This window comes from Lathyrus oleraceus, chromosome 4 (genome assembly GCF_024323335.1).
Source record: "Lathyrus oleraceus cultivar Zhongwan6 chromosome 4, CAAS_Psat_ZW6_1.0, whole genome shotgun sequence".
Taxonomy (NCBI): Eukaryota; Viridiplantae; Streptophyta; class Magnoliopsida; order Fabales; family Fabaceae; genus Lathyrus; species Lathyrus oleraceus.
In genome coordinates, this window is record NC_066582.1 from 44137613 (window position 1) to 44165347 (window position 27735).

General features: G+C 40.5%; 2 protein-coding genes across 3 annotated transcripts; one reads left to right on the forward strand and one right to left on the reverse strand.

Annotated features, from left to right (window-relative positions):
- Positions 1-13830: 13830 nt before the first annotated feature.
- Positions 13831-19431, forward strand: LOC127135914 (uncharacterized). The gene is made up of 2 exons (XM_051062537.1): positions 13831-18290; positions 18930-19431. Exons 1-2 carry the CDS (start codon positions 13831-13833, stop codon positions 19429-19431), a joined length of 4962 nt encoding a protein of 1653 aa, XP_050918494.1.
- A 414-nt stretch (positions 19432-19845) lies between these two features.
- Positions 19846-22935, reverse strand: LOC127138767 (uncharacterized). Of its 2 annotated transcripts, none has more exons than XM_051065285.1 (2): positions 21025-21748; positions 19846-20948 (listed from the first exon to the last, which is right to left on the reverse strand). In XM_051065285.1, exons 1-2 carry the CDS (start codon positions 21677-21679, stop codon positions 19924-19926), a joined length of 1680 nt encoding a protein of 559 aa, XP_050921242.1. In that variant the 5' UTR covers positions 21680-21748; the 3' UTR covers positions 19846-19923. The 2 variants fall into 2 exon arrangements, with proteins under 2 accessions (XP_050921242.1, XP_050921243.1); XM_051065286.1 differs by lacking the exon at positions 21025-21748 and adding an exon at positions 22340-22935 and having other exon boundaries at positions 19848-20948.
- Between the last annotated feature and the right edge of the window lie 4800 nt (positions 22936-27735).

A 27735-nucleotide genomic window follows, 5' to 3' on the forward strand; every position in this document is an offset into this window, starting at 1 on the left:
AGCTATTTTGCTTGGAGGAAAATATCGGGCAAGAAAGACTTTCTTCAACTCATTCCATGTGGTGACTGAGTTGGAAGGAAGAGACTGAAGCCATCTTCTAGCTTTATCTCTTAACGAGAAGGGAAAAAGATGAAGTCGAATCGCCTCTGAAGTGACACCATTAGCTTTAATAGTATCGGTGTATTGGACAAATACGGATAAATGAAGGTTTGGATCCTCGGTAGGATTTCCAGAGAATTGATTCTGTTGCGCTGCTTGTAACAGCGAAGGTTTAAGTTCGAAGTTGTTTGCTTCGATTGCGGGTGGAGCAATACTCGAATGCGGCTCATCTTGCGATGGAGCGGCGTAATCTCGAAGAGCACGAGCTGGTTCTGCCATCTCGGGTATCAGCGAAGGAAGAAGATTTTTGAGGTCGGGCACTTCGATAGGAGGGAGATCGTTTGCAGCACGATATTCCCGAATTCGTCGTAAGACTCAGAGATATAGTTCAACATCGTTGATTCGTAAGTAAAACGGCTCGCCTTGTGAGCGAGTGTGTGGCATAAAAATCAACGAAAGAAATAAATAAAAATTGCCTTAGTCTCTACAGCGTAACAGAAGGGTTACGATATCGACTAAATAAAAGTCCCCGGCAACGGCGCCAAAAACTTGATCACGACTTTATAAGTCTATTGGGGTACTAACTGCAAGTGCACAGTCTAATCGTGTAGTAATAAAAGATATCGATCCCACAGGGACTTATGAATCGATATACCGTTTTCTAAGGTTACTTCGTAAAGCTAAGGCGGATGATACTTTGATGATTTGGGGGAGAAGTAAAACTAAAATTGGATCTAATTTAAATATCAATTAAGCGGATATCGGTATGTAGTTCATCGTAATTAGGGAATCAAATCTTCGTTGGTTTCTTGGTTTTAAAATAAATCTTTTCAGTAGACACTATTGATTAAAAGTCTTATCTCAAACTCTCGCTCTGTTGAATAGACTATGACTTTATATTAACGTAGCTGTCACTTATTAGTTAAGTCCAAAATCACTTTTTGAAAACAACAGAATCTATAGAAACTCTTTTCATTAAAATAATAACCGTTTAAACACCCTCGTCTCAAACTCTCGCTCTATTGACTTAAATTATATAATTAAACTTAAATGCTTAACTCTCGTCCTCACATTTAACCTTTAAAAATAATTTTTGAAAAAGATTAGAATTTAATTAACTCTAAAAATTGCTTTCGCCCTGATTTAGAATTAATGTCCAATTTACACTGTCCAGTTAAAAACTCAAACCGTCGTTCTATTGATTTTAACTTCTTTATGTCTTTTACTCTCGTACAAAAACCTTGGTATTAACTCTATAAATTGAGACCATAAAAAGAGTGATTGTATTTTTAAATAAAGTTAAACCAACTTAGTTTTGATTCCTTCATTCCGCTTACTTTACATACCGATATCTAAGTTTATTTAGCCAGACATGCTAAATAAGCCTAAACAATAATTATGCTTACATACAGCCATAGCAGCCAGACAATATAAATAAACAGCAGTGTAGAGCATATATAAATTAAAACAATAAATTAAAGAACCTGTAAAATTAATAGAAATCTTGATCGTTCTTTAACTTCGATGTTTGAACACTCCACCACAAGCCGGTTGGATTTGTTCTTCACAATCTTCAATCAGACAGTAAAATAAAGGCGAAGGAATAAAATACTATGATCTAACGTAAGGTTAGACCCAGTAAAAATAACACAATAGTTTCCGGTGTAGAAACTATTGTGAGAAAATTAATTGAATGCTTGAAAGATTGACTGGAAAAGAAAAGAAATAAAAATTGCTAGGAAAGTAAAGTGCTGAAAAAATTAAAAAGGCAGTAAAATAAATGCAGTGCCGAAAACTGGAAAATTGAGGGAGAGCCGAGAGAGCTGCAGGGTTGGGCTCTATTTATATTACTCCAATTTGTAACCGTTTTCCCAAAATGCCTTCAGTAAGTAAGCTTCACGTTTCAACGAGTCAAGCGGAAGAATAGCTTCAACGTGCCTCTGTTACGCGTCAAAAGCCAAAAATATAGGAGTGGGGTGTGACGTTCGTCACACCATGTGTTACGCTCGTAACACAAAGTAGCAGGGCGTGACGCTCGTCACACCTTGTGTGGCGGTCGTCACAGCTTCAGCGCTCCTGGCTTGTAATTGTGGGCTGGGCTTTATTGGAATTTGCTTTCATCCTCTTTTTCACCCCCCTTTTCTTCCTTTTTCACTTATGCTTCAAATAAGTTACCTGAGACAAATAGAAGGGAAAATACCACGTAATATCAAATAATATGAAATAAATTGAAACAAATAATAATATAATTTAATTAAATCGAGTCCAAAAATGTGATATTATTTCATGTTATCAGTCGATGCCTTCCTCTTGGTTATACCCTTACGCGACTAAATGCGCCTTGTTACGGGTTATTACCCCATTTTCGTCCAACTTGTTCCTAAACACCCATCGGGTGCCGATTACTCGATGACCTCGCGGAGAAGGGACAAGGTCCCAAACCTCATTTCTAGTGAACTGATTTAGTTCCTCCTGCATTGACAAAAACCAGTGTTCATCGAGTAGGGCTTCTTTAGGGTTTTTAGGTTCCATTTGTGAAACGAAAGCGAAGTGATAACAGAAATTACTTAGCTTCGAATGAGTTGTAACACCCTTTGAGATATCTCCGAGAATGTTGTCAATTGGATGGTCTTTGGGAGACTTCCAAGCTTGAGGGAGATCATCGTTTGAAGGCGGATGAGCTACCTCGGTTTCCTCATGGTGTACATCTTTATCCTCCTCAACTTTAACTTTGTCGGGTTGATCAATCCCCGGCTCGCCACCCTTGAGTATGTCTTCCGTAGATGTACCTGCACCATGAACAACATTACCCTTTCCGACGTTTCTCGGATAGGATTCGTCAAAAGTGACATGTACAGACTCTTCCACAGCAAGTAATTGTTTATTATATATTCTATATGCTTTACTCGATTGAGAGTATCCGAGAAAGATGCCTTCGTCGGCCTTGGAATCGAATTTGCCCAAGTTTTCCTTTCCATTGTTTAATACAAAACATTTGCAACCGAAAACATGTAAGTGAGAAACATTTGGCTTTCGCCCTTTTAAAAGCTCATACAGTGTTTTATTTAGAATGGGGCGAATGAGCACCCTATTCAAAACATAACACGCCTTACTAATGGCGTCGGCCCAAAAATATTTCGGTAAACCACTTTCGTTAATCATTGTTCTTCCCAATTCTTCCAAAATTCGATTTTTACGCTCCACAACCCCATTTTGTTGAGGAGTACGTGGAGCGGAGAAGTTATGATCGATACCATGGTTACCGCAATATTCTTCAAATAAATGGTTTTTGAACTCACCCCCATGGTCGCTTCTAATTGAAACAATGTTTGTATTTAATTTATTTTGGGAAATCTTAGCAAACCTTTCAAAGGCGGCGAACATATCGCTCTTGCTTACTAAAAAGATAGTCCAACAAAATCTAGAAAAATCATCCACTATTACGAAACCGTAATAATTTCCTCCTAGACTTTTAATCCTAGATGGCCCAAATAAGTCCATATGAAGAAGTTCGAGAGGTCTCGTTGTTGAAACGATATTTTTGAATTTAAATGAGATCCTCGTTTGCTTCCCTTTTTGACAAGCATCACAAAGGTGATCCTTGGTGAACTTTATTTTGGGGAGACCTAAGACTAGATCTTTTGAGACTACTTTATTTAGTAAGTCAAAGTTAACATGTGTTAAACGCCTATGCCATAACCATGAATCTTCACTCATTGTTACAAGGCATTTGTCACTTGTTAACGATACTTCGTTCAAGTCTAACATATATACATTATTCACTCGCAGGCCATTAAACATACTCTTCTTATCATCATTATGTACAATTTTGCAACAATCTTTTGAAAAAGATACATTGTATCCTTTGTCACATAGTTGACTGATGCTAAGTAGATTGTGTTTAAGACCTTCGACAAGCAATACATCAGAAATAGTAGTGGAAGAAGGGTTACCTACACTACCTTTACCTAGTATTGCTCCACGGTTGTTGTCACCATAGGTTGCATATCCTTTCTTCTTAGCCACGAATTCAATGAAGAGTGATATGTTTCCTGACATGTGCCTTGAGCATCCACTGTCGAGAACCCATCTTCTCTCGGTGGTCTCGAGGCATTGTACCTATGGAAATGCAATTAACACGAGAAGGTACCCAATGGCTTATTGGGTCCTGAATAGTTAGTAACGAGATGGTTGCATTTGGGCAGCCATTGATAAATGCCTTTAGGAACTAAGAATCTCCTAAACCTGCATTTAGCAATGGAGTGGCCTTTCTTGCAACAATAAAGACAAGAGAAATTGACATTATGATTGCCTTTGCTATCTTCATCCTTTATAACATATTTATATTTTTGATATGGATTAACCATACTTTTTCGAAAGTTTGATTTATCGATTGCAAAGGTAATCTTGGGCTCAAGAGCCTTGTCAAGTTTGGTCTTTAGGTTTCTTACTTCACCTTGCCAAATATAACAAGTATCACACCCATAGTTAATTATCGTATTTCTAAGGTCCTCACAACCTGCTTTTGTGCTTTCTACCATAGAAGCTTTGAGTGCCTCAAATTTCCTTTCGGATTCTCGAATTTTTTGTTCCAAATGGATAAAAATTTGGTTATTTGAGGTAAGCCTTTTAAAGGCCTTTTTAGCTTCACAGTGTAAAGTATCAAATGCAACTTGTAATTCATGATGAGACATACTAGAGGATTTTTCATATTTAGCATGTCGTACCTGTTTCTTTTTGTTCTTTTGATGAGCAGAGAGGCATAGGTTTACAGCTTCTTCTTCATCACTAGAACATTCATCATCGGAGGAATCGTTATCGCTTTCCCAAGCTATGTATGCTCTCCTTGGCTTTGATGATTTCTTGTGTGATTTAGATGATTCCTTTTCCTTTGTCTTCTTGTTCACCGGACAATCCGGTTTGTAATGACCGGGCTTCCCACAAGTGTAGCACGACCCTCTAGTCTTTTTACCTTTTGAGTCATCATTTTTAGAGTACCTCGATTGTTTCCGGAAGTTTACCAAGTTCTTCTCAGAATGTTGGATGTCGTTCTTTCTCACGTAACGATTGTAACGTTTAATGAACAACCCCATATCTTCGCTCTTGTCCTCTTCTTCTTCGTCGCTCGAGGAATAATCACTTTGCTCTTTTGCTTGAGACTTCGAGGAGGAAGTCTTAAGAGCTATAGATTTCTTTCCACTCACCTTTGTTTTGTCCTTCTTTTCTTTCTTTTCGTGTTGTTCTAGGCTCAAGAGTACTTGTTCGTGCTCTTGTAGTTTGCCAAATAATGTTGTCAAGTCTAATACGGTGAGATCATTTGCTTCTTTGATGGCGGTCACTTTCGGCTGCCATTCCTTGTTAAGACATCTCAAGATCTTATTAGTAGCAACATCATTGGAAACCGGCCTACCTAATGAATGTAATCGATTGATGAGATGAGTAAATCTCTTTTGCATGTCAGCAATGGTTTCCCCTTGCTCCATAAAAAAAAGATCAAACTCTTGTGTTAGTGTGTTGATTCTTGCCAACTTAACATCGTTCGTCCCCTCATGGGCGATTTGTAGTGAATCCCACATGGCCTTAGCAGTAGGACAATGGGATACACGATAGTATTCATCTACACCTAATGAGGAGATTAGGATATTTTTGGCTTTCCAATCATAATTGTATTTTCTTTCATCATCATCGGTCCATTGTGCTTCGGGCTTTGGCACTAATTCATTATTCTCATTGGTCATGGTTATTTCAATTGGACCATTGAGAATAACGTTCCATATTTTTCTATCTATGGAATTTATGTGCACCCGCATACAGTCTTTCCAATAACTATAATTTTCACCATTGAAAACGGGAGCTCTATTATAAGCCCCTTTAGGTTCGTTAGCCATTTTCTATCAAAGTTATATTTTGAAGCACGGAGTGAACCGGTGCTCCTGATACCACTTGTTAGACTATGGCACGGATCTAGAAGGGGGGGGGGGGGAGGGTTGAATAGATCCCAATTAAAATTTGAGTCGGCGCTACCAATTAAAAATTGGTTTTGAAAATTTGTTTTAAGTGCAGAAGCGGCCGAGGAAAATATAGTCTAAAACGAACGGTTATTGGAAAACCGGATATGCGTCTAGCCTATGGATTAGTGATAATGTAGAATAAGAATCACTACACTAGTCACACTATCAATGATTTATTTCACTTGCTAGGATTCCTAGTTCCAATGATTCAAAGAGCAAACCAAACTAGATACACAACTAAGATAATTTTGGTTTAGGCAAATTATCAAACACTTGGTATGTAAAAACACTCCAAGTGATATTATTGTTGAGTAAGAGATTCCAATTAGTCTAGTACAATATCTTATTGTACTTTGGATTCAAAAACAGAGTTTTAACTTCTTACTCAATTAATATCAAGGTTTGATAAAAGTGCTTATACAAAAATCACTTATTTTTAAGCCAAAACAAATATGCTGAAAAATAGAGAAGACAAAGGTTTGATGAGGCAGTTCCCCCGTCGTCCTCGCTTCGGGTACGTCTGCCCTCAATTCTAAAACTAGAATTGAGATTGCTTTAATAGATATCACTTGTTGAGTATAACAGTTTATACAAGGATTGACAAGCAAATATACAACAGAATTCTCAAGACGTTGAATGTTGCTTCCACTCATTGTTCCTTGATTCAAGGTGAATCAAGTCCTTCGATCGTTGTTGATAGACCTCCGATTCCAGCCCCTTTGTTGAATAACTCTCAGTTCTTCAAACCCTCGGCCCGGCTGATCTCAACTACAACAAATCGAACCCGAAATCTTCCCTTCAATATCACTGAATCCGCTACTAGATTGATGAAGACTTCCTCTTCTCAATCACCTTCGCTCAGCTGAAAATTGATGAAGAAATCGTCCAAAAACCCCCAAAATCAAACCAGTCTTGGAGGACAAAACCCTAAAGGTTTTATTCAAGAAAAAACCTGTCGCAAGCTTCAACCCGAACCGGATTCCCCAATCTCGGCTTCGAACGTTATCACCTTTAACCAATCACAAAGCACTTCAAAAATGGTTGTGTGTAATTGATGTGTTGTGAGATGTTGAAGATGAAGATGAAGAATCTTGGACACCTATTTCACTTTTTCTTGTTCTTTTTACACTTGAATCAATTTGTCAAATGTTACTTTGATACAAGTAGCTGAACTTCTATTTATAGTAACAAACCAACCAACCCACTTAACAGCTTTTCAAACAAGGTGGGAATTGCTTAAAAACAGTATTTGCGTGCGAACGGTCGACCATAGCAGGTCTATGCGTCGACGCATAGCCTGCAGTTTTGGACAAACTGAAAAACACATCAGTATGCATCGACCATAGGTCGGCGTGCGCTGACCCGTGGGAAATTGAAAACTTCATGCGCCGACCCTGTGGTCGACTTAAGCCTCCGTGCGCTGACCCGTGACAAACTGCACTATGTTATGCGCCGACCCTACGGTCGACTCAAACCCTGCAAATCTGCAAAAATTCAGATTTTTGTGGTTTTCATACATTTTGTCATGACCACATTTTATCCACATATGTTGTATGAAATATAACAGTTTAGATGAACATAGAAAAGGATATGATAGGTGATATGTTGCATTTGTTTTGTAGAGGTGGATTCGAAAATGCCGATTCATCCATGGTGGTAATTTGTCATCATCGAAACCTATGATCGTATGTTGTATGACAATTTTCCCTTACAGCATGCTTCTTATTGGGGAATGATTTTTCAGGTAAACTGCACATGCCAATGCTTCAGTCCAAAACTCTTTCGGCATCTTCTTGCTCTTAAGCATGCTTTGTACCATGTTAAGTATGGCCATGTTCTTTCTTTCTGCTACTCCATTTTGGTGTGGTGATCTTGACACTGTTAGTGGATGGAGGATTCAATGATCTTCACAATATTTGTAAAACTCATTTGAAGTGAACTCTCCTTCTCGGTCAGATCTCATGGTCTTAATAGAAAGACCACTTTCTTTTTCCACAAGGGCTTTAAACTTCTTAAAGTTTTCAAACACTTTTGGCATCTCCTTCAAGATATAAACACATGCTTTTCCAGAATAATCATCAATAAAGAGGAGAAAGTATTTACTCTTATCAAAAGAGTTTGGATTGTTTGGTCCACAAACATCGATGTGTATGAGCTCTAGCGATTTTGTCGCTCTTGACGTTGATTCCTTTGGAAAGCTTTTTCGGAATTGCTTCTCAATTAGACACCTCTCATAGAGTTGGTATGAGTGTTTTATACTAGGCAAGCCTCTCACCATCTCTTTCTTTGACAAACGTTTTATATTGTCGAAGTTGAGGTGTCCAAATTATAGATGTCGTAGCCACAAAGAGTCAGTATAGTAAGCCTTGAGACACTTTGCCATGTCATTTTGAATGTTCAAGATGAACATTCTATTCTTTGACATAGACACCTTGACAATCAAGTTATATCCACAATCTCTTAATAAAAGACTATGTTCTTTCAAGTGGATGTCATAGTCCTTCTCTAATAGTTGTCATAAGCTCAAAATATTATTCTTCATGTTAGGAACATTATAAAAATTGGATATGAATTGATGACTCTCATTCTTCAAGCGTATGAGAATTTTACCTTTAACTTTGACCGGTATCTTTGAGTCATCTCTAAATGATACATTGTCAGTTGTCGCTTCATTGATCTCTACGAACATGCTTTGATCGTCACACATGTGGTTGCTTGCGCCAGTGTCGAGGTACCACTTGTTTATTTTCTCTTCAACTTGGTTTTGGCACGCGAGCTGTAAAGTTTCTTCTTCTCCACTTTTTTATTCCACAAAGTTAGCTTTGTCCACATCCTTCTTCGAGAATCTACACTCAGATGCTAGTGACTAATCTTGTTGCAATTGAAGCACTTGATTTGTGATTTATCGCACCTCGACCATGAATTTCCTCTTCCACGACCTCTTTTTGCTTCTGGATTCTAACTTCTTTCTCCATTGTTGAAATTCTTGGAGTAGTTGTTGTAACTACCTCTTCCTTCTCCTCCGTGTCCTTAGCCACATCCACGATCTTGGTCATGACCTCGTCCTCTTTGCCTCTTGTAATTTGTATAGTTTGCTTCCTTTACGTTGAGTTGTAGTAGTTGCTCTACAGCCTCTTTTTGTTTATTTTTTCTCTTTTGTTTTTATTCGTATGCTTGTAAGGAACCTATGAGTTGCTCAATAGTCATGGTCTTTAAATCTTTGTGTTTCTTCAGTGTTGGTAACAATGAAGTCAAGACTTGGATTTAAAGTGCGAAGTATTTTCTCCATGACTTTCACATCTTCACCATTTCTTTTAAGTTGATTGACTACGGTCAATACTCGAGAAAAATAATCAGAAATTGACTCAGACTCTTCCATAAATAAACGTTCAAAGTCACCTTTAAGAGTTTGAAGACAATCTTTTTTCACTTGCTTCACTCCTTTGTTACAAGTTTGAAGCTTGTCTCGTGCTTCTTTGGTCGTCACTGTATTGGAGATCTTCTCAAACGTATCGATTGATAAATGAGGAAGAGAGATTTCTTGTCTCTCTTTCTTGACTCCTTCAATGTCTCCTTTACACATTGGCTTAGTAAGACTTCATCTTACTTCTTGAAGCCTTTCTTAATGATATCCCACACATCTTGAGCAGTAACACATTCATCTTGATACTCCAATTATCATAGTTGTTCTTTGTGAGCATCGACATTTGGAAAGAGAAACCTCCATTCGTCATTTTTTAAGGACCTTGAAGCTCTGGTACCAGTTTGTTGAAAATAAGGTCTTTTGTGTTTAGGAAAAGTGTGTGGGAATATTAGAGACTTGAATAGAAACTTGATAGATATGAGAATTCTTTATGGAAGAGAGAAATTTTTATTTTTGCTTGATATGAAATTGTAGGATTACATATCTATTTATAGTACTCTAATGAGAACTCTAGACACACTACTTCTAGAGAGTTCTCAACTCTAGAAATTTCAAGAGTATTCTAGAAAATATTATAATCCTAAAAAATATCTAAACACTCTAAATACTACAAGAGTTTTCTAGAAACATTACCCAAAATTACCTAATCCCAAAATAACTAAACCCAAAAAGTCAAATAATAAGGTTATGCCCAAATCAAGTTCAATACATATCTAGATATTAAAAATAGTTTTTAATAGTAGATCAAAAATGGTTAGTGAAAAATAAAAAATTGGTTAGTGAAGTTATGAAGTTGGTTAGAAAACGTAATGATATTAAAAATGATTTTAATAGTAAATAAAGTTGGTTAATAAAATGTAAAATGTTAGTTAATGAAGCTATGAAATTGGTTAATCACACAATTTTATATTATTATTTTTTAATATAAAATAATAATAATAATAATTTTTTATATATATTTTAAAAAAAATTATTATAATATTTTAATTGTTCATCATATTGATAAATAATGAAATATGGTGTAGGTGTATATTTATAGTGTAAGTAGATTCTTTCTCTAATTTAAAATAGGGTTAATACTCATTTTGTCTCACGACATATGAGCGATTTTTGAGAAATCTCTATAAAAAAAAATTGGATATCGTCATAGTCTTTCGAAGATTCTCTTATTTTAATCTTTCAAAAAACTCAATCATCAAAAATAATAGTGTGACACTCCTAGTTTTTATTTTTATTTTTAAATGTGATGTGGATTGTTTAGTTGACATCTCTCTTTAATTATTATTTTTTAAAAATATTATATTGATTTTTTATTTTCTTTTTTACTTATTTTTAAATATTAAAAATATTTTAACTAAAAATAACAAGCGTTCATACTTCTTACAACTAGGCCATACTACTTTAGTGATTTATATGTCTCAGCATTCATACTTATATAATTATGCATTGATACTGCATTATAATTATTTACATTTTAATAAAATTAACCTAAATTAATAGTAAATCTTAAATCAAATTAATGGTGCACTATAATTAGTGCACGGTATTGATACTGCATTATACTACACATAATTGCTGCACTATCAATAGTGTAAATATATTAACGTAAATTAATAGTAAAACTTAAATTAAATTAATTGTGTACTATAATTAACGTAAAAATATATTTATAGTATTTATTAATTATTTATTAAATTTTAATCAAATTAAATTAATAAAATGTAAATTTCAAATATAATTAATGTAATAAATCTATTTTTTATGAATAATTATTTATATATTATTTATAAATAGTTTTTATATCTTATTAAATAATAAATAAATTTCAAATATAATAAATTTCGTTTTTAAATTAATATTTATATAATAAATTTGTATTATTAAATATAAAATATAAAATATTTTTATATATTTAGTATATAAGTTACATATTTAATAATATTAATTTATTATATAATTTAATAATATAAAATATATCATATATTATCATTTAATTAATATTATTATTTAATTAATATCATGGATAAGAATAAATACAATATGTATATTTAATTGGAAAACAAATTCAAAGCTAGTAGCATGACCTAGTGTTCGCGGTGTTGCATGTGACTAGCTTTTTATGATTTTTATGTCTAAATAAGAATAAATGAAAGGCATGTGGCATTTAATAAAAATAATAATTTATTAAAAAATTTCAACAATGCAATCTATAATAAATTTAAAAGAAGTTTATCACATCATTTTGAAAATTGAGTTTCTTGAAGGATCAGAGGAATCTTTATAAGATGGGGGCAGAAGTCCAAAAAAATTATAGGAGAATTTTTCAAAAATAGCTGGTATGGCAATGGATAAAATAGACATTAACCCTTTAAAATATAATTAAATTTATTTTAAAAACAACTCTCTTTTTAATGTGCAATATTATCTCTCTTCTATTCTCACTTGTTTAACCGATAGTAATGGAAAATAAAAACACAATTATCTTATTCTATTTATCACATCTCCCTATTATATAAATTAATATTTCAAACACATCAGTTAAATATTACTAAAAGAAGATGGAAGTTTAGAGGTTAAAACGGGTAAATATCAATATTTTAAAAATCGAATCGGAGATCGAACCGATGAAACTTACCGTTGAAGATTTAATTATTTTAACCAATTAAACCTACAAACAGACCATTTATTAAATAAATTAATAATATGAAATTAAATTTCATAAATAAGTCACACATAGTCATACATCCACAACTTAATAAAATAAATATTTTAAAAATCTATTACAAAATTAATACAACAACATCGATAATATATATAATAACATAGTTTTACACTTTATTTCAGTCTTTATTTAAAAATATTTTCATCAAATTAAAATATTACAATAAAATAAATTAAATCAATTCAAACCAAACTAAAATAATAGAATATATTAACTAAAATAAAGTTCAAATAATTAAGATAGAATATCAAAAATAAATAATACAATATTCTTGATTAAACAAAAAAAATGAATTTGAGTTGAACTACGACAAATAAGTCTTACTTGACAACAATAAACAATATTGATTTAAACGACAGTCAATATTGAATTGAATATCGTGACTATGTTTAAAAAAGACGGCATGGTGATGATGGAGTGTGATTGAAAGAAAAACTATAATTGAGTGACAAGTTTTATAAGTTTATATGGTTGTAAAAAATATATATAATTCCTTTTTTTTATTGTGAAATATATGTTAAGTTTTGATATTGATATATTAAAAAAAAAAAGAAGCTAATTTGATGCTTTTTTTATTGAATCAGATGATTTTACAAAATCGACTCTGATTTTTTGGTTCGAATGGTTTTGACCGGTTCAACCCGATTTTTCCGATTTTACTCCGATTTTAATCCACTAACGATTTTGAAAGATTGATCCAACCAGATTCCTCTCCGGTTACCGATCCAACCGATTGAACCGTCTGATTCGGTCCGATTTTTAAAACATTGATAAATATATATTAACAATAATCATTCATAATTTGTCTTTAAAATAAATCTCAAATCTATTTCATTTAGTATATATTTCTCTCATTTCACACTCATTCTTACTTATTTCTCTCTTCATAATTTCTGTTCTGGACTGGGCCATGACACTAGGCACGGCACGGCCCAATGCTCGCCAAGCCCACGTCCAAACGACCATGTCCAAACGACCACGAGGACACGTCAGGTGAACGACCGTCCGCCCGAAGAACGTCTCCCCGGCCCCTTAAATACGTGTCGGACAACGAGCGGGTCCTCCCCATACGATCTCCATCCACTCATCGTCAACCCACGCCGCGGACACCTAAGTTGTGTCGGGCAGAGCCATAACGGCATCTCACTCACCACGTCACCCAACTCCCCTATATTGTCTCCTTAGGGATAGGGGCAGTTGGACCAGGGGGCAGACCTTGGTCTAGGTCTTAACGCTTCTTACGCGTCCCCTGGCAGCTCCTCCTTGGGCCTAGCTAATCCAGCCCATTAGGAGCCTTGGCCCAGCGCTGGGGGCTCAATATAAATACCCCTTTCATGGCAAAGGGGCAGGTATTCTAACTCACACTCTGATAACCTCATTCTGTACCTTTTCTGACTTAAGCATTGGAGCACCTTGCAGGTACACCCCCCTCTCATTTCATTCTCCGGCCCATTCACCAAGACCTTGGAAGGCCCTCCTGATCAGGTAAGATCAGTGGCGCCGTCTGTGGGAACCAGCTATCCCCATCTTCATCAAACGAGGATCAAAAGCTCATTTATTTCTGTCCTTCCAACATGGCCGGAGAACAACATAGCGATCACAGCCGTCCCCTCGTCGACCACGATATGGACGACGGCCCGCCATCCCATGAAACGGGCGCTCGGGACGGTCATCCATCCACCCCGTCTCCAGAGCCCCGAAACAACGGGGATGCCTCTCACGCCCACAATTTAGGGGCAGAGACATTTCATCCCATTCCCGTTCCCGTTGAAGGAGACGCCGTAATGATTGCCATGGTGAATGCCCTCAATCAGGCCGGTTCTATGCTCCACCAGCAACACGAACGAATCATGGCCCTCGAAGCCGAACGACAAGAGGCCCGACCCCAGCCGGTGAGTAGGATGCAACAACGTTCGGAGCCAACGAAGAAGCGAGGACGTCGCTCTCCAGAACCCCACGTCAGCAGGGCCCGCGCCCGTCGTGACGGTGGTCGAGCGGGAACATCACCAAGGCGCGGACGCAGCCCCGACAACAACGAACTGTCTCCCTTAAGGAGCGACGAGGAAGATTTGCATTGCCCCCTGTCTCGGGCAATAATGGAAGCCCCGCTCCCCAAAGGCATGGAGAAACCACCAAATCTAGCTGTGTACGACGGGACTACAAATCCCGACGATCACGTCGACAACGTCAACGCGATGCTCGACTACCGCAATGATATAACCGGGCACCTCAAATGCCGACTGTTCTCAACGACCCTCAGGAAAGGGGCCATGGCTTGGTATAAAAGCTTGGCCCCTGAGTCCATTACGTCATGGAGAGTCATGAGGTCCATGTTCACCAGGCACTTTACAGCTTCCCGTCGTCACCCCAAGACTGAGGCGACCCTTGAAGCCATAGTGCAGAAGAAGAATGAAACACTGCGCTCATACATCGAGCGATTCAACCAGGAAGCTGTCGAGGTAGATACCACCGAGCACATGAAGAAGTATCTCCTCGAGAGAGGTCTCTTGCCCGGCAGTGAACTTAGCAGAGCCGTAGGGATCGAGCCTCCCCGCACCTTAAACGAGCTCCTGCATAAAGCCCAGGCCTACATCAGATACGAGGAAAAGCAGGTGGCACACAATGCCCGCAGCGGACGTAACGCTGGGGAGACCGAGCACTCGAAACGCGAGGACACGAGCATTTCCCGTCGCAACGGAGACAAACGAAGAGAAGAAAGACCTCGCGAGCTCCGGGAAGGAAGAGGCCCCGCGGGCAGATATAGCGAGTACACCTTACTGACAGCTCCTCGAGAGCGTATCCTCGCAGAATGTATCAACTCTGAATTTAAGCAGGGCAGGGTCAGGTTCCCAAAACCGTCTGCACCAAAGCCCCACACCGACAAATCAAAGTACTGCCGGTTCCACAGAAGTCACGGGCACGTGACCGAAGACTGCGTCCACCTGAAGGATGCGATAGAAATTTTAATCCAAGAGGGGCACCTGAAGCAGTATACGAGGAAGAACGAAGCTCCCAGACACGGCGAGCCAGAGAAGAAGAGACCCCGGGAAGACACGCCCCCTGACAACTCTCCCTATCAAGTGGCCCTCTGCGTGTCACGACCGGAAGATTTCTTCCTCCCCGAACCATTGCCCGAGGGCAAGATCACTGCACTTAGCCCCTGGGAAAACTTCCCTACCACACTGGTGATATCAGGAGGAGGAACTAACGGGGAATCCGCGGCCCTCTCCGTCAAACGTAAGTTCGACGAACTCCTACTGACTGCCCCCGAGCAGAAAGCGACATTGACAAAATACCGGGGAAAATCCAACCCAATATCCTTCTTCCTGGAGGAACTCCCGGGCGGATCCCCGAACTCGGGCATCCCACTATTGATAAGGGCAAAGATGGCCCAATTCGACGTACGACGCATCCTGGTCGACCAAGGCAGCTCAGTGGATATCATGTACGTCCACCTCTTCAAGACTCTGAAGCTAGACAAGACCAACCTAGCCCCCTACGTCGGATCAGATCTCCAAGGATTCAACGGAGCAACAACCAGACCGTGGGGATATGTTGAGCTCCTCGTCACCTTCGGCGAACAGGAAACGGCCAGGGAAGTCAAAATCCAATTCCTGGTCGTAGACTGTCCGTCTCTCTACAATTGCATCTTTGGACGCCCGACACTGGCCGAACTCACCGCGGTCCCATCCACCGTCCACCTAAAGATGAAATACTACACCAAATTGGGACGTGTGGTCACCATCCATGGTGACATCGAAGCAGCCCGGCGATGCTACGACGCCGCAGTAAAAGGACAGGCCGTAGTCAGCACGAAGAGCAACTGCAACAACAAAAAACTCAGGACCGGGGATCCTGCCCGAGGAATCAACGCCATCGACCTCGACTGTCGCATCGGGCTGGACGAGACCGAAGAGGGGAGGTTCCCCAAGGAACGCTCTCTCGGACACCCGGTCCGACCAATCCCCGACGGAGAGTTCGAACTCATTCCTCTTGGGGACGATCCGGAAAGGACGGTGAAGATAGGTAAAGGACTACCCGAGGAAACAAGAGAAGAGCTAGTAGCATGCCTCAAAGAGAACTCGGACCTCTTCGCGTGGAATGCCGCAGAAATGCCCGGGCTGGACCCCGAGATCGCGTGTCATAAGCTAGCTTTAGACCGGGCAGCCAAGCCCATAGCACAGCGTAGACGCAAGCAATCGCCCGAAAAGGCAGAAGCTGCCGAGCGAGCTGTAAAAGACCTCTTAGAGGCAAATTTTATTTCTGAAGCCCAGTACACAACCTGGCTCTCTAATGTAGTCCTCGTTAAGAAAAATAATGGAAAATGGCGCATGTGTGTTGATTATACTGATCTTAATAGGGCTTGCCCGAAAGATGCTTTCCCCCTCCCTAATATAGACATGCTCGTTGACAACTCTGCAGGTTTTAAACTCTTGTCCTTCATGGACGCATATAGTGGATACAACCAGATCCCTATGTCGCCCACAGACAAGAAACACACAGCGTTCATGACCCCAACGGGCAATTACTATTACAACGTGATGCCGTTCGGGCTCAAGAACGCTGGCGCTACATACCAACGCATGATGAACAAAGTCTTCAAGGACGAAATAGGGGACATGCTCGAAGTATACATGGACGACATGATCGTCAAATCACACGAGGAGACAACCCATGCTCGACACCTCGCGAAGGTATTCGAGCAGGCGAGACAGTGTAAAATGAGGTTCAACCCCGAAAAATGCACGTTCGGAGTCCGGGCAGGCAAGTTCCTCGGTTTCTATCTCACCGAAAGAGGGATAGAGGCCAACCCCGACAAATGCCGGGCATTCTCGGAGTTTCCGACCCCGAAAACCAAAAAATCGATCCAGTCACTCAATGGAGTGCTCGCCTCACTCTCCCGTTTCATCGCCAAGTCCGCCCAGCACGCATTGCCATTCTTCAGACTCCTTCGCAAAGAGGCTACCTTCGACTGGACCGACGAATGCGAGCAAGCGTTACTCCATCTAAAGAAGGTTCTGTCCCAACCCCCGGTCTTATCACGGCCATCAGAACAGGAAACCCTATACTTATACCTATCCGTGGCAACCGAGGCCGTCAGCGCCGTTCTAATAAGAGAAACCGACGAAGGACAAAAACCCATCTATTTTACGAGTAAAGCACTCCAAGGCCCCGAGCTCCGATATCAGCAAATCGAAAAGGTCGCCCTGGCCCTCATCAACACAGCGAGGAGACTACGATATTACTTCCTCGCACACACGATAAAGGTGAGGACCGACCAGCCAATCAAACAGCTGCTCGGGCGCCCGGATATGGCCGGGAGGATGCTCAAATGGTCACTGGAACTCTCCGAATTCGACATACAATACGAAAGTAGGAAAGCCTTGAAAGCTCAGGCACTGGCCGACTTCGTCGCGGAGATGACCCACTGCCCGACTCCAGCAGAAAGCGCCCACAAATGGACGATCTTCGTCGATGGCGCCTCTAACACATCAGGCAGCGGGGCCGGGATCATCCTCGAAAATGAAGAAGGGATCCTGATAGAGGTATCATTAGCGCTAGCGTTCCCAACATCAAACAACCAAGCCGAATACGAAGCCTTCCTCGCAGGCCTGAGGTTAGCCGAGGACCTGGGAGCAAAAGAGGTAAAAATATCCACCGACTCCCAGCTCGTGGCCTCACAAGTGCGAGGAGAATACCGAGCCAAGAACGACAACCTCCTCGAGTACTTGTCCCTCGTCAAAGAAAAACTTGATAGATTTGAAAAATGGGAAGTTCAACACATACCCCGCGAGCACAACACACGGGCAGACGTTCTCTCGAAACTAGCCAGCACGAGGAAAAAGGGTGGGAATAAATCAGTAATCCAAGAAATTCTCCCTCGGCCCAGCATCGACAAACTACCGCCTCCACTCGAGGTCAACGCTATTGGAGATGCCCGCTGTTGGATGACACCCATCTACAATTACCTCACACGAGACGAACTCCCGGCTGACCCGAAAGAGGCGACCACTGTCAAACGACGCGCATGCTCGTACGTACTCCTCGAAGGCAAACTCTACCGGAGAGGATTCTCCATCCCACTACTCAAATGCGTCGAGGAAGAGAAAGTCCCCGACATACTTGGAGAGATACACCGGGGAATTAACGCTCAACACCTCGGCGGACGATCGCTCGCACGAAAAGCCCTTCGAGCAGGCTACTACTGGCCGACCATGCAAAACGATTCGAAAGAGCACGTCAAAAGATGTGACAAATGCCAACGACATGCCGACATGCACCTCGCACCCCCGAACGACCTCAAATCACTGTCTTCCCCATGGCCCTTCGCGTGGTGGGGCATGGACATCCTCGGACCCTTCGTCACCGGGTCATATCAGAATAAATACCTCATCGTCGGGGTGGATTACTTCACCAAATGGATCGAGGCGGAGGCACTGGCTAAAATAACCGCGCAGAACATTCTCCGGTTCTTCAAACGCAACATCCTCGCTCGGTTCGGTATACCCCAGGCACTTGTCACAGACAACGGGACACAATTCACGGACGGAGGATTCCAGGACTTCATCGCCAGCCTGGGCACCACACAGCATTTCACGTCTGTCGAGCATCCGCAGACGAACGAGCAAGCAGAGGCGGCCAATAGGGTAATCTTACGTGGCCTCAAACGCAGACTCGGTGAGGCAAAGAGGGCATGGGTCGAGGAGCTACATAGCGTGCTATGGGCCTACCGCACGACACCACATTCTACCACCGGGGAAACCCCGTTCCGACTAACTTACGGCACCGAGGCAGTCATCCCGGTGGAGATACGGGCGCCAACGAGGAGGACGGAGGAGCCCCTAGACGAGGAAATGAACGATGAAACCCTCAGAGCCGAGCTCGACCTAGTCGAGGAGATACGTTCCGAAGCAGCTCTCAGGGAAACAACCCTCAAACAAAAAATAGCACTACGCCATGACGCGAAAGTCATAAAAAGAGAGTTCCAGGTCGGCACCCTGGTCCTCAGAAGAAACCAGAAAAACCCGAGAGAGGGCAAACTGGCGGCCAACTGGGAAGGCCCTTACCGCGTCCGCGACAAAACGAGCAACGGGGCCTATTACCTAGAAAACCTACAAGGAGAACAACTCGCTCGACCATGGAACGCAGAAAAACTTAGACAATATTACAGCTAAATACACCACGGGGAGACGTGGCAGGTACGACCACGCTCTTCGTCCCCAAAACCCCAGGGAGGAACCACGAGACCCGGGAACGATCCGGGGTCACATAACAAACACAACCCTCCCCGACGGTTGGGATCTTGACCAAGACTCAACGTCGAAGTACCAGGACTGGCAGGGCACCCAGCTCGCGATGGGAGGGCCCAAGCCTCGGGACCAGGGTTCGAACAACGGACCCGGGCCTCGATACCCACGGGCACAAAGCCCGACACTTCGTCGGTTCCCTAAACCGAGGAGATTAACAAAGTCGAGCAGAGTACGAACTCATACAGACAAGTATCAAACACAAACGAGCACAATGAATGATAACGTAAATACTCATACATTAAAAACGATAAGAGCGGCCGAAGCCAAGTACGCCCGAAGGCCATATTACAACGCCCGAAGGCCAAATACATAAGGCACGCAGGCCATGATAACTAAAATCAAAGAAAAACAAATAAACTAAGACTCCGCTCGGAGCACCTCTTCATCCTCTTCTTCTTCTTCTCCCCCCAGCTCCTCCTCCGCTTCAAACGGGCAGATAATCTCACCATCCCGGACGCAGCAGTTATAGGCCGACCCTACTGTCACCAACTCAGGGTTCAGAAGCCCGAGCTGCTCGACAGCATTGTCGAAACCCTCTTTGAAGCAGGCCACGAGATCTTGGTTGAGAGTCCGAATATGCCCTAGCAGCTCACCGCGCGAACCAAGGGCGCGTTCCTCCTCGGTCTCATCTGCCAGAGGACGGACCTTTCCCTCGAGAGACTCAACCTGAGCCCGTAGGCCAGCGTTGTCCTCGGTCAGCTTCTGATGGTCGACCACCTGCTCTTCCAAGCTCGCCTTAGCAGCCTTCAACTGGTCCCTCTCCTTTTCCACCTCCTCCAGCTTCTGGCTCAGCCCTTCCTGCAGCTGATGCTCTTCTTTGTAGTCCGACAGATCTTTAGATAGTCTTTCCTTCTCCGTCCGAACCTGCAAAAGGGCATCCTCCAGCGAGGCGGTGGAGACCGAAGTGTCGGTCAAAACCATGGCCGTCTCCATCACCCGGATGACAGCAGCAATATCCCTGGCCAGATCTTTCCTCCGGGCAGCAACATCCTGGTCCAGAATAGCCTTGGCCTCAGGCGCAGGCACAGCAATCGACTCCTCGGCCTTGAAGAACGACCGTTCCACATAGCAGGGAGGTAGAAGATAGCTGCCCGGTCCATTCGAACTTCCTGGAGACGACCTGGTAAGGGCCCCAGCCGGACGCTTCCGTTTATGGAGGGGAGAAGCCGCTGGCGACGGACTGCTATCAGGAATGTTGATCGGGTTAGATCGAGGAGGAGAGGAAGGAATCACGCTCGCCGCCTGCGAGGGACTAGCCCCGGCATCGCCAGCAGTCTCCAAGGGACGGGCCACAGTTTTCTTCTTCTTCTTGGGCACCCGGTCAGGAGCGCCGACCTGATTCGCTAGCTTCAGCACCCGATCACGAGCATTGGGCATGGCACCTGCAAATAAAGTACACACCAACATTAGCGAGCGAAGTCATAAACAGAAATAAAAAGCTAAACAAAGTCTGCCTACTCAATAACGCCAGAGCTTCCTCCTCGGTATCACACTCGAGCAGAGCCTTCGTATTGATATAACGCGCCTCGGTGATTAGTTCCCCGGCCTCATCCAGGTAGGGCACGCCCTGTCGATTCGCCCAGAACCCCAAGCTGAAGCTCTGCACGTAATCGACCAGCTTCTTGTACGCGAGCCTATCCTCCTCGCCGAGCATCGCATACTTGACTCGGTAATGCGCCGTGGAGAGATCGAAATGATCACGCTGCCACCTCAGCGGTATCTTCGACATCAGCGTCTCCTCCCCATTGGGTTTCCGCTGATAGTAGTATAGAGAGTGAAGGGCAGCCCGGGTAATCGGCATCACCACGTACCACCGGTTTTTGAAATGGCGAACAGAATCCTCGTACGTCTTGAACAGACGCACGGGCTGCTTGAAAGAAACCCAACTGTGGCGACCACGGGAACCGGACCTCTGGAGATGGAAAACGTGGAAGAAGAGAGCCCGGGTGCAACCAATGCCGAGGAACTGGCAAACTAACTCGAATGCCCGCATAAATGCGAGAGCATTAGGATGTAGTTGGGACGGCGCCAGCCGGAGCCACTTGAAGACCGACATCTGGAAGGAGTTGAAGGGCAGTCTAATCCCCGCCTCACGGAAAGCAAATTCATACATGGTGAACTGCTTCCCCGGGAAATGATGGCAAATGCGGTCTTCTTCCTTGGGGGCGCAGCAATACCAGTTTGGGGGATCCTCCCGGCTTATGGTCTCGACCATAGCGTAAGCAATGATGGCCTCGTCACAGAAGTCTGATTCCTCCTCCAAGGGCTCGTCCGCAACCCATGAGAAGTCGACCTGCCCGGAAGAGGAGGCGTGTTCGGTACCATCTCGGACACTCCCATCCCCGACAGGGAGACGAGCGATTGTCGCGTCTTCGGTGGAGGACCCAGAATCTTCCCTCCTCGGTCGTAAACGCCCGGTAGCACCTGAAACGCAGACAGAAAGAGTGAATTCGACGTCATATCAAATCCACCCTTCCACCGCAGGTCAAGTGAAAGGGCGTAGCGGCGACGGACACTAACCGTGCTCAACTCGGTGACGCGCGCATTCTATGGAGACCGGGCATAAACTTCATACAGCCTATGCAAGTATTGCCCGGCATATGAAATTTATGCCCGGTACAGCATGATCCCAACCCTATTTTCTACCATCTAATATACACCTACAGTCCACTACACTATTCCTAAGTTAAACCTAACCACATTTCTACAAAAATAGCATGCGTTTGACAGAAAACAACAAGGAAAAACAGTGGATCACAGTGGAAAATCATACCTGACATAGTTAAGTTGAAAGGGGTACGGTGGTGCCCGAGCAGAAGACGGTGGTTCAGATAGGAGGACGGGCGGAGACGGCGGTCCAGACGGTAGAGCGAGCAAACGAGGGAGAATGTGGAGAACTCCGGTGAACGTGTGAGCGAAAAAAGTGGAAATGAAGTTACTCAACCCCTTTTTTATAGGGCTTGGCACGTGGACCAACACGCTAGGTCATCATTGCCTAGCCTGCCTACGCCGTCTTTGCACACGAAACGAAGCGACCCCACTAATTCTGAGACACGTCTATCAAAGATAAGAAACTGAAACGACCCGAGCACCTATCCGTCTCCTCGACTCACCAAGACGCCACCTCCCCGCGTCATACCCACGTTTACCACAAGGAAGGTGCAGACCAACCGATCACCTCCATCCACGACATTCCCGGAGAAAGGGTCGGTCATGAACAGGTCTGTTACGACCTCACCTGTCTAACGATCAAGCTTCCCCATCGTCTCGGGGAACCCTTAGTTGAAACATAAGTCATCTCTCTGGCTCAGAGACTCGACTTGGGGGGCTCCTGTTCTGGACTGGGCCATGACACTAGGCACGGCACGGCCCAATGCTCGCCAAGCCCATGTCCAAACGACCACGAGGACACGTCAGGTGAACGACCGTCCGCCCGAAGAACGTCTCCCCGGCCCCTTAAATACGTGTCGGACAACGAGCGGGTCCTCCCCATACGATCTCCATCCACTCATCGTCAACCCACGCCGCGGACACCTAAGTTGTGTCGGGCAGAGCCATAACGGCATCTCACTCACCACGTCACCCAACTCCCCTATATTGTCTCCTTAGGGATAGGGGCAGTTGGACCAGGGGGCAGACCTTGGTCTAGGTCTTAACGCTTCTTACGCGTCCCCTGGCAGCTCCTCCTTGGGCCTAGCTAATCCAGCCCATTAGGAGCCTTGGCCCAGCGCTGGGGGCTCAATATAAATACCCCTTTCATGGCAAAGGGGCAGGTATTCTAACTCACACTCTGATAACCTCATTCTGTACCTTTTCTGACTTAAGCATTGGAGCACCTTGCAGGTACACCCCCCTCTCATTTCATTCTCCGGCCCATTCACCAAGACCTTGGAAGGCCCTCCTGATCAGGTAAGATCAATTTCTTTTTTTAAGTTAAACACGCTTTTAGAGAGACTTTACTATTAACATGTTTGATTTGACTTTTTGGAAGAAGCAAAAATAATTTTAGAGGTGTATAATTGATTCTAAAGTGATTTTGAAGGATTATTTTTTTATAAAGTAGAATTGATTTTGTCTCCAGAATCAATTCTACCGGAAGTTATACAAAATAGATTTTTTATTTGTATTTTTGAAAATGGATTCTACAAAAATATTTTTTAAAATATTATAAGTTTTTTTAAATTTATTTTTTATAAATTAAAAGATTGAATTGTTCATTCTATAATATAAATATACATTATTGAAGATCAAAATATAGCCAAAATCACAATTTTTTCAAAAAGTTATATCTTAAAAATGATTTTTATGAAAAGCTATTTGAAATAGCTTCAAAATTAAATAATTTTTTGAAAATTTGATATCCAAAAAAAGTTTCGATAAAATGATGAAATACCTAAAACAACATTTTAAAAATAACTATTCAAACCAAATTTTCATTTGAAGCTTTTGTAAAAAGTTTCTTTGTAAATTTTTTTTACACTAAAATATATAACACTATAAAAATCATTTTTCAAAAAAAGTCAAAACAAACGGGTCCATAATGATTTTCAAATTGTTCAGGTTTATTTGAACTCAGGATGTCTTATACCACGAGCATCCCCTGAGTGGTGCATTTCATTTTATAGGAAGTTGAAATTTGATCGGCTAAATTTTTGAAAATGGTGAAAGATTTTACCAAGTTAAGCGATATTGAAAGATAATTAAATCAAGAAAAGTCAAAGGTAGAATCATCCTTGGATATAATTCTAGGTGATGATACATTTTTTTAATGCATTTTAGTTTTATCTTACAATTAAGATGTGATATAATTTTTGTATGCAATGTTAGTTTGTTATTTTCACTGATGTAATATAGATATATTTTGAAAAAAAAATAGGCATGCTGCTGAATTATTTCAAAAATTCTATAAACATACATATTCTCTCTGCTCATTTGAATCTCTTCGGCTACTATGTCTACACTTTCCATTAATCATCACTTTCTCCAAAGATCTTCTTGCCATGTTGTCCGTCATTGAACCGATTTTCAGGTATTGTTGTATGTTTATATGTCAAGATTAACTATTTAAATTCCAAATGTGGCTATCAAATGTTTGTTAAAATGCTTGAAAGACAATATTTATATGATTCATGGTAAACATGTTGTAATAAAACAAAAACAATAGAAGAAAAGTTTGTTATCCCGTTGGAGAAAAAAATAGGGTATAGATATTGGATAATAGTTAGCTAGTACCAATACTACGTAGGTAGAAGAAATCTAGTTAGTTAAATAAGTATATATATGATGAATTATATATTTTGTTATATAATTTTTTTAAATGTAAGATCATTTAAAATTTGTATATAAATATTATTATATAAAAAAAATGAGAATGATGGTTGATATTTATTACCATGTTTATAAAATGAAATGATTTCACATTTTATAAAAAGAAAATTTATTTACTGCAACCATTATAAAGTGTTGTTGTAATATAGAAACTATTGATGTAGCCTTTAAAGATGAAATTAAGATATGGATCTATTAAAACGGTTTCAAAATGAACTATGATTACAAACCGTTGTTATATTATATCCCGTAAAATAGTTGTTCCCTAAAAGAATTTCAATTACAACAGTGTTAATCTCAGCAGAGTGCAGTCGTTGTTGTTAGAAACCATTCTCTAAATAAAACTAGAGCAACGATAATTAATAAGGTGTTATTGATTGGTACAAAAACATTGTGAAAGGATAAAACAACGTCTTGATTCGACACAGTCTAAAAATCCTTCTCATAAGAAACCTCAACGATTTTCTTAGATTCAAAATGTTGTAGTGTTAAGATCGAGTATCACTCACCTTCAATTGATAATAAAGGGAAGATGAAGTTCAGTAACTTTAAGCTGCATATGGATATAGATGTAAGCGTTATGTTGAGTATGTTTCAAAGATACACAACTAAGGTTCCAATAAAGGTGGATGCGACAATTGTAAGATCGACAAAAAAACATTTATGTTATGTTATGTATTTTGTGTATATGACAACATATATTTATGTTAAGTTTTTTTAAACAAATAAATGCTAATATATATACCACAAAATAAAGAACTAAATATGAACAAAAGTACATAACCTACCATAATGAATATTCAACCAGCGTCCCACCGGCCAAATAAAGCAAACAGATATTGAAGCAAATCCAAATTATTCTGAAAGAAGTCTGTTTCTATTGAAATAAGGAACCTCAACCCACCAAATAATGACCAATAACTCATGATCATGATTAGCAAGCATATCTGCACACTTATTTTCTTCTCTATGAATGTGAGTGAAACACTTCAGACTACGCATGTGTTTGCAGTTATTCCATCTGTTTTTGAATTCCCAAGGCATTAAGACTTCATTCTTAATGCATTGGAGGGCAGTCAGGAACTCTAATTTTATCCATATTTTTCCTCCTACACTATCATAATAGAGAGGGGTTATTCCTCTAAAATTGTCTAGGGCCAAAGTTTATCGAAAAAACGTCTAGCAATTCCCTCGGATGGTCCATTTCAATGGCGCCCCTGCAGCTAAATTATCTTTAACGGAATCATTCGTGTTGATTTTCGTCCAACCTTGAATTGGGTTTTTCCAAATAACTATAATAATTTTTGAAACCCTTATATATTTTAATCCAGTCTACAATGTGTTCAATATGTTCCGCTCTAAAGTGTGATGCGCAAATCACCCATGTAAAATGGTGGAGCTCAACTTAGTATGTACCTAAATGGCTCTCACGATAACTGAATCCTAATTGCATAATTGTTGAATCGTTTTTCATTTCTGACAAGGCAAATATGATGTACTGTATGAGACCAAGTTGTCAGGGTCGTGTTTTTAAGTTTGGCTTAGTATGTTATTCTCCATCCTCTTTGTCTCAAATTATTTTTGTTTTAAGGATAATAGGGTAAAATTTGGAGTTTGAAATTTAGACAAACCCTTTAATTTTGATTTTGTCTGACTCTGAGATTGTGTGGGATGGTATATTGAAGCGCGTTCGAATTTCAATTATTCGTAAATGTTTAATTCAGAATTTCAATTTACAGAAATGACTAATTCGGAATTCAAAATCCGGACACATACTTACCTATAATTTGACTTGTTTTAGAAATAGATTGTTATGTTTTGAAGAGAGTCAGATAATTAAATATTTTATTTTAAATTAAATATTTTGAATTAAATTAATAATATTTATAATAAAAATTAGTAATTAAAATGATAAATCAAAATTAATTTAGTTTAATACTAATTAAAATTTAAATGAAATACAAACATTTTAAATTCAAAATAATTAATTATTAATAAAAAATAATTTTAAATAAATTTATTCTAAATGAAAAGTAGATAAAGCATTCAAAGAAACCTTGTTAAAACTCTATAATTTTTTTAAGTGAGCTTGTTTTTCTTAAAAATTTCATGTTTAAATTTCGGTAGAAACAAACAATTTATATATTGGATCAAGTTTATACAAAATTTTGTTAGGCTTTTAAACAAAAATGATGTATTTAGACCCTTTTCAAGAGTTTATGAAAGCTGGAAAATGGACTAGTAATTTGTTACTTGGGAGTCACGTTGAAATATAGGGGGCCACCAAATGCGAATATTATAAACTAGATTATTCTAAATTTGATTTGAAATCATTCAAGTAGAGTCTAATGATAGATAGATCTTAATACACTTCCTTTTGATTTTCATCTCTCACCTTTTTACACATGTGATCAACTAATTTCCTGGAAACATCATATCCATATTCATGCATCATAATATTCTCAACCACCGACACATCACTTTTGACTCTGCAAAACCACTTTTCTAACGTCTTTCAAATTTATAGATGAAAACAAAATAGGTATTTGTTTTGCTTGGTTTGAAGAAAAATTGACAGAGAAAAATAAAAAAAAAATTGCAACCTACAACTTTTTAATTTTTTTTTTAAATAATCATTTTTTTAAAATAATTATTTTTTTAAAAATATTTTCTAAAATAACCAATATTTCAAAAAAATTATCGGAATAATCACCTTTCAAAACAGATGCGTCAGTTGAACTGGCGCATCCATTTGAAACCAAGAGGAGACGCCACTGGTATTGACGCATGCTTTCAAAGCATTGCATGAATGCGCCAGCAACCATGACACCTATGCATGAG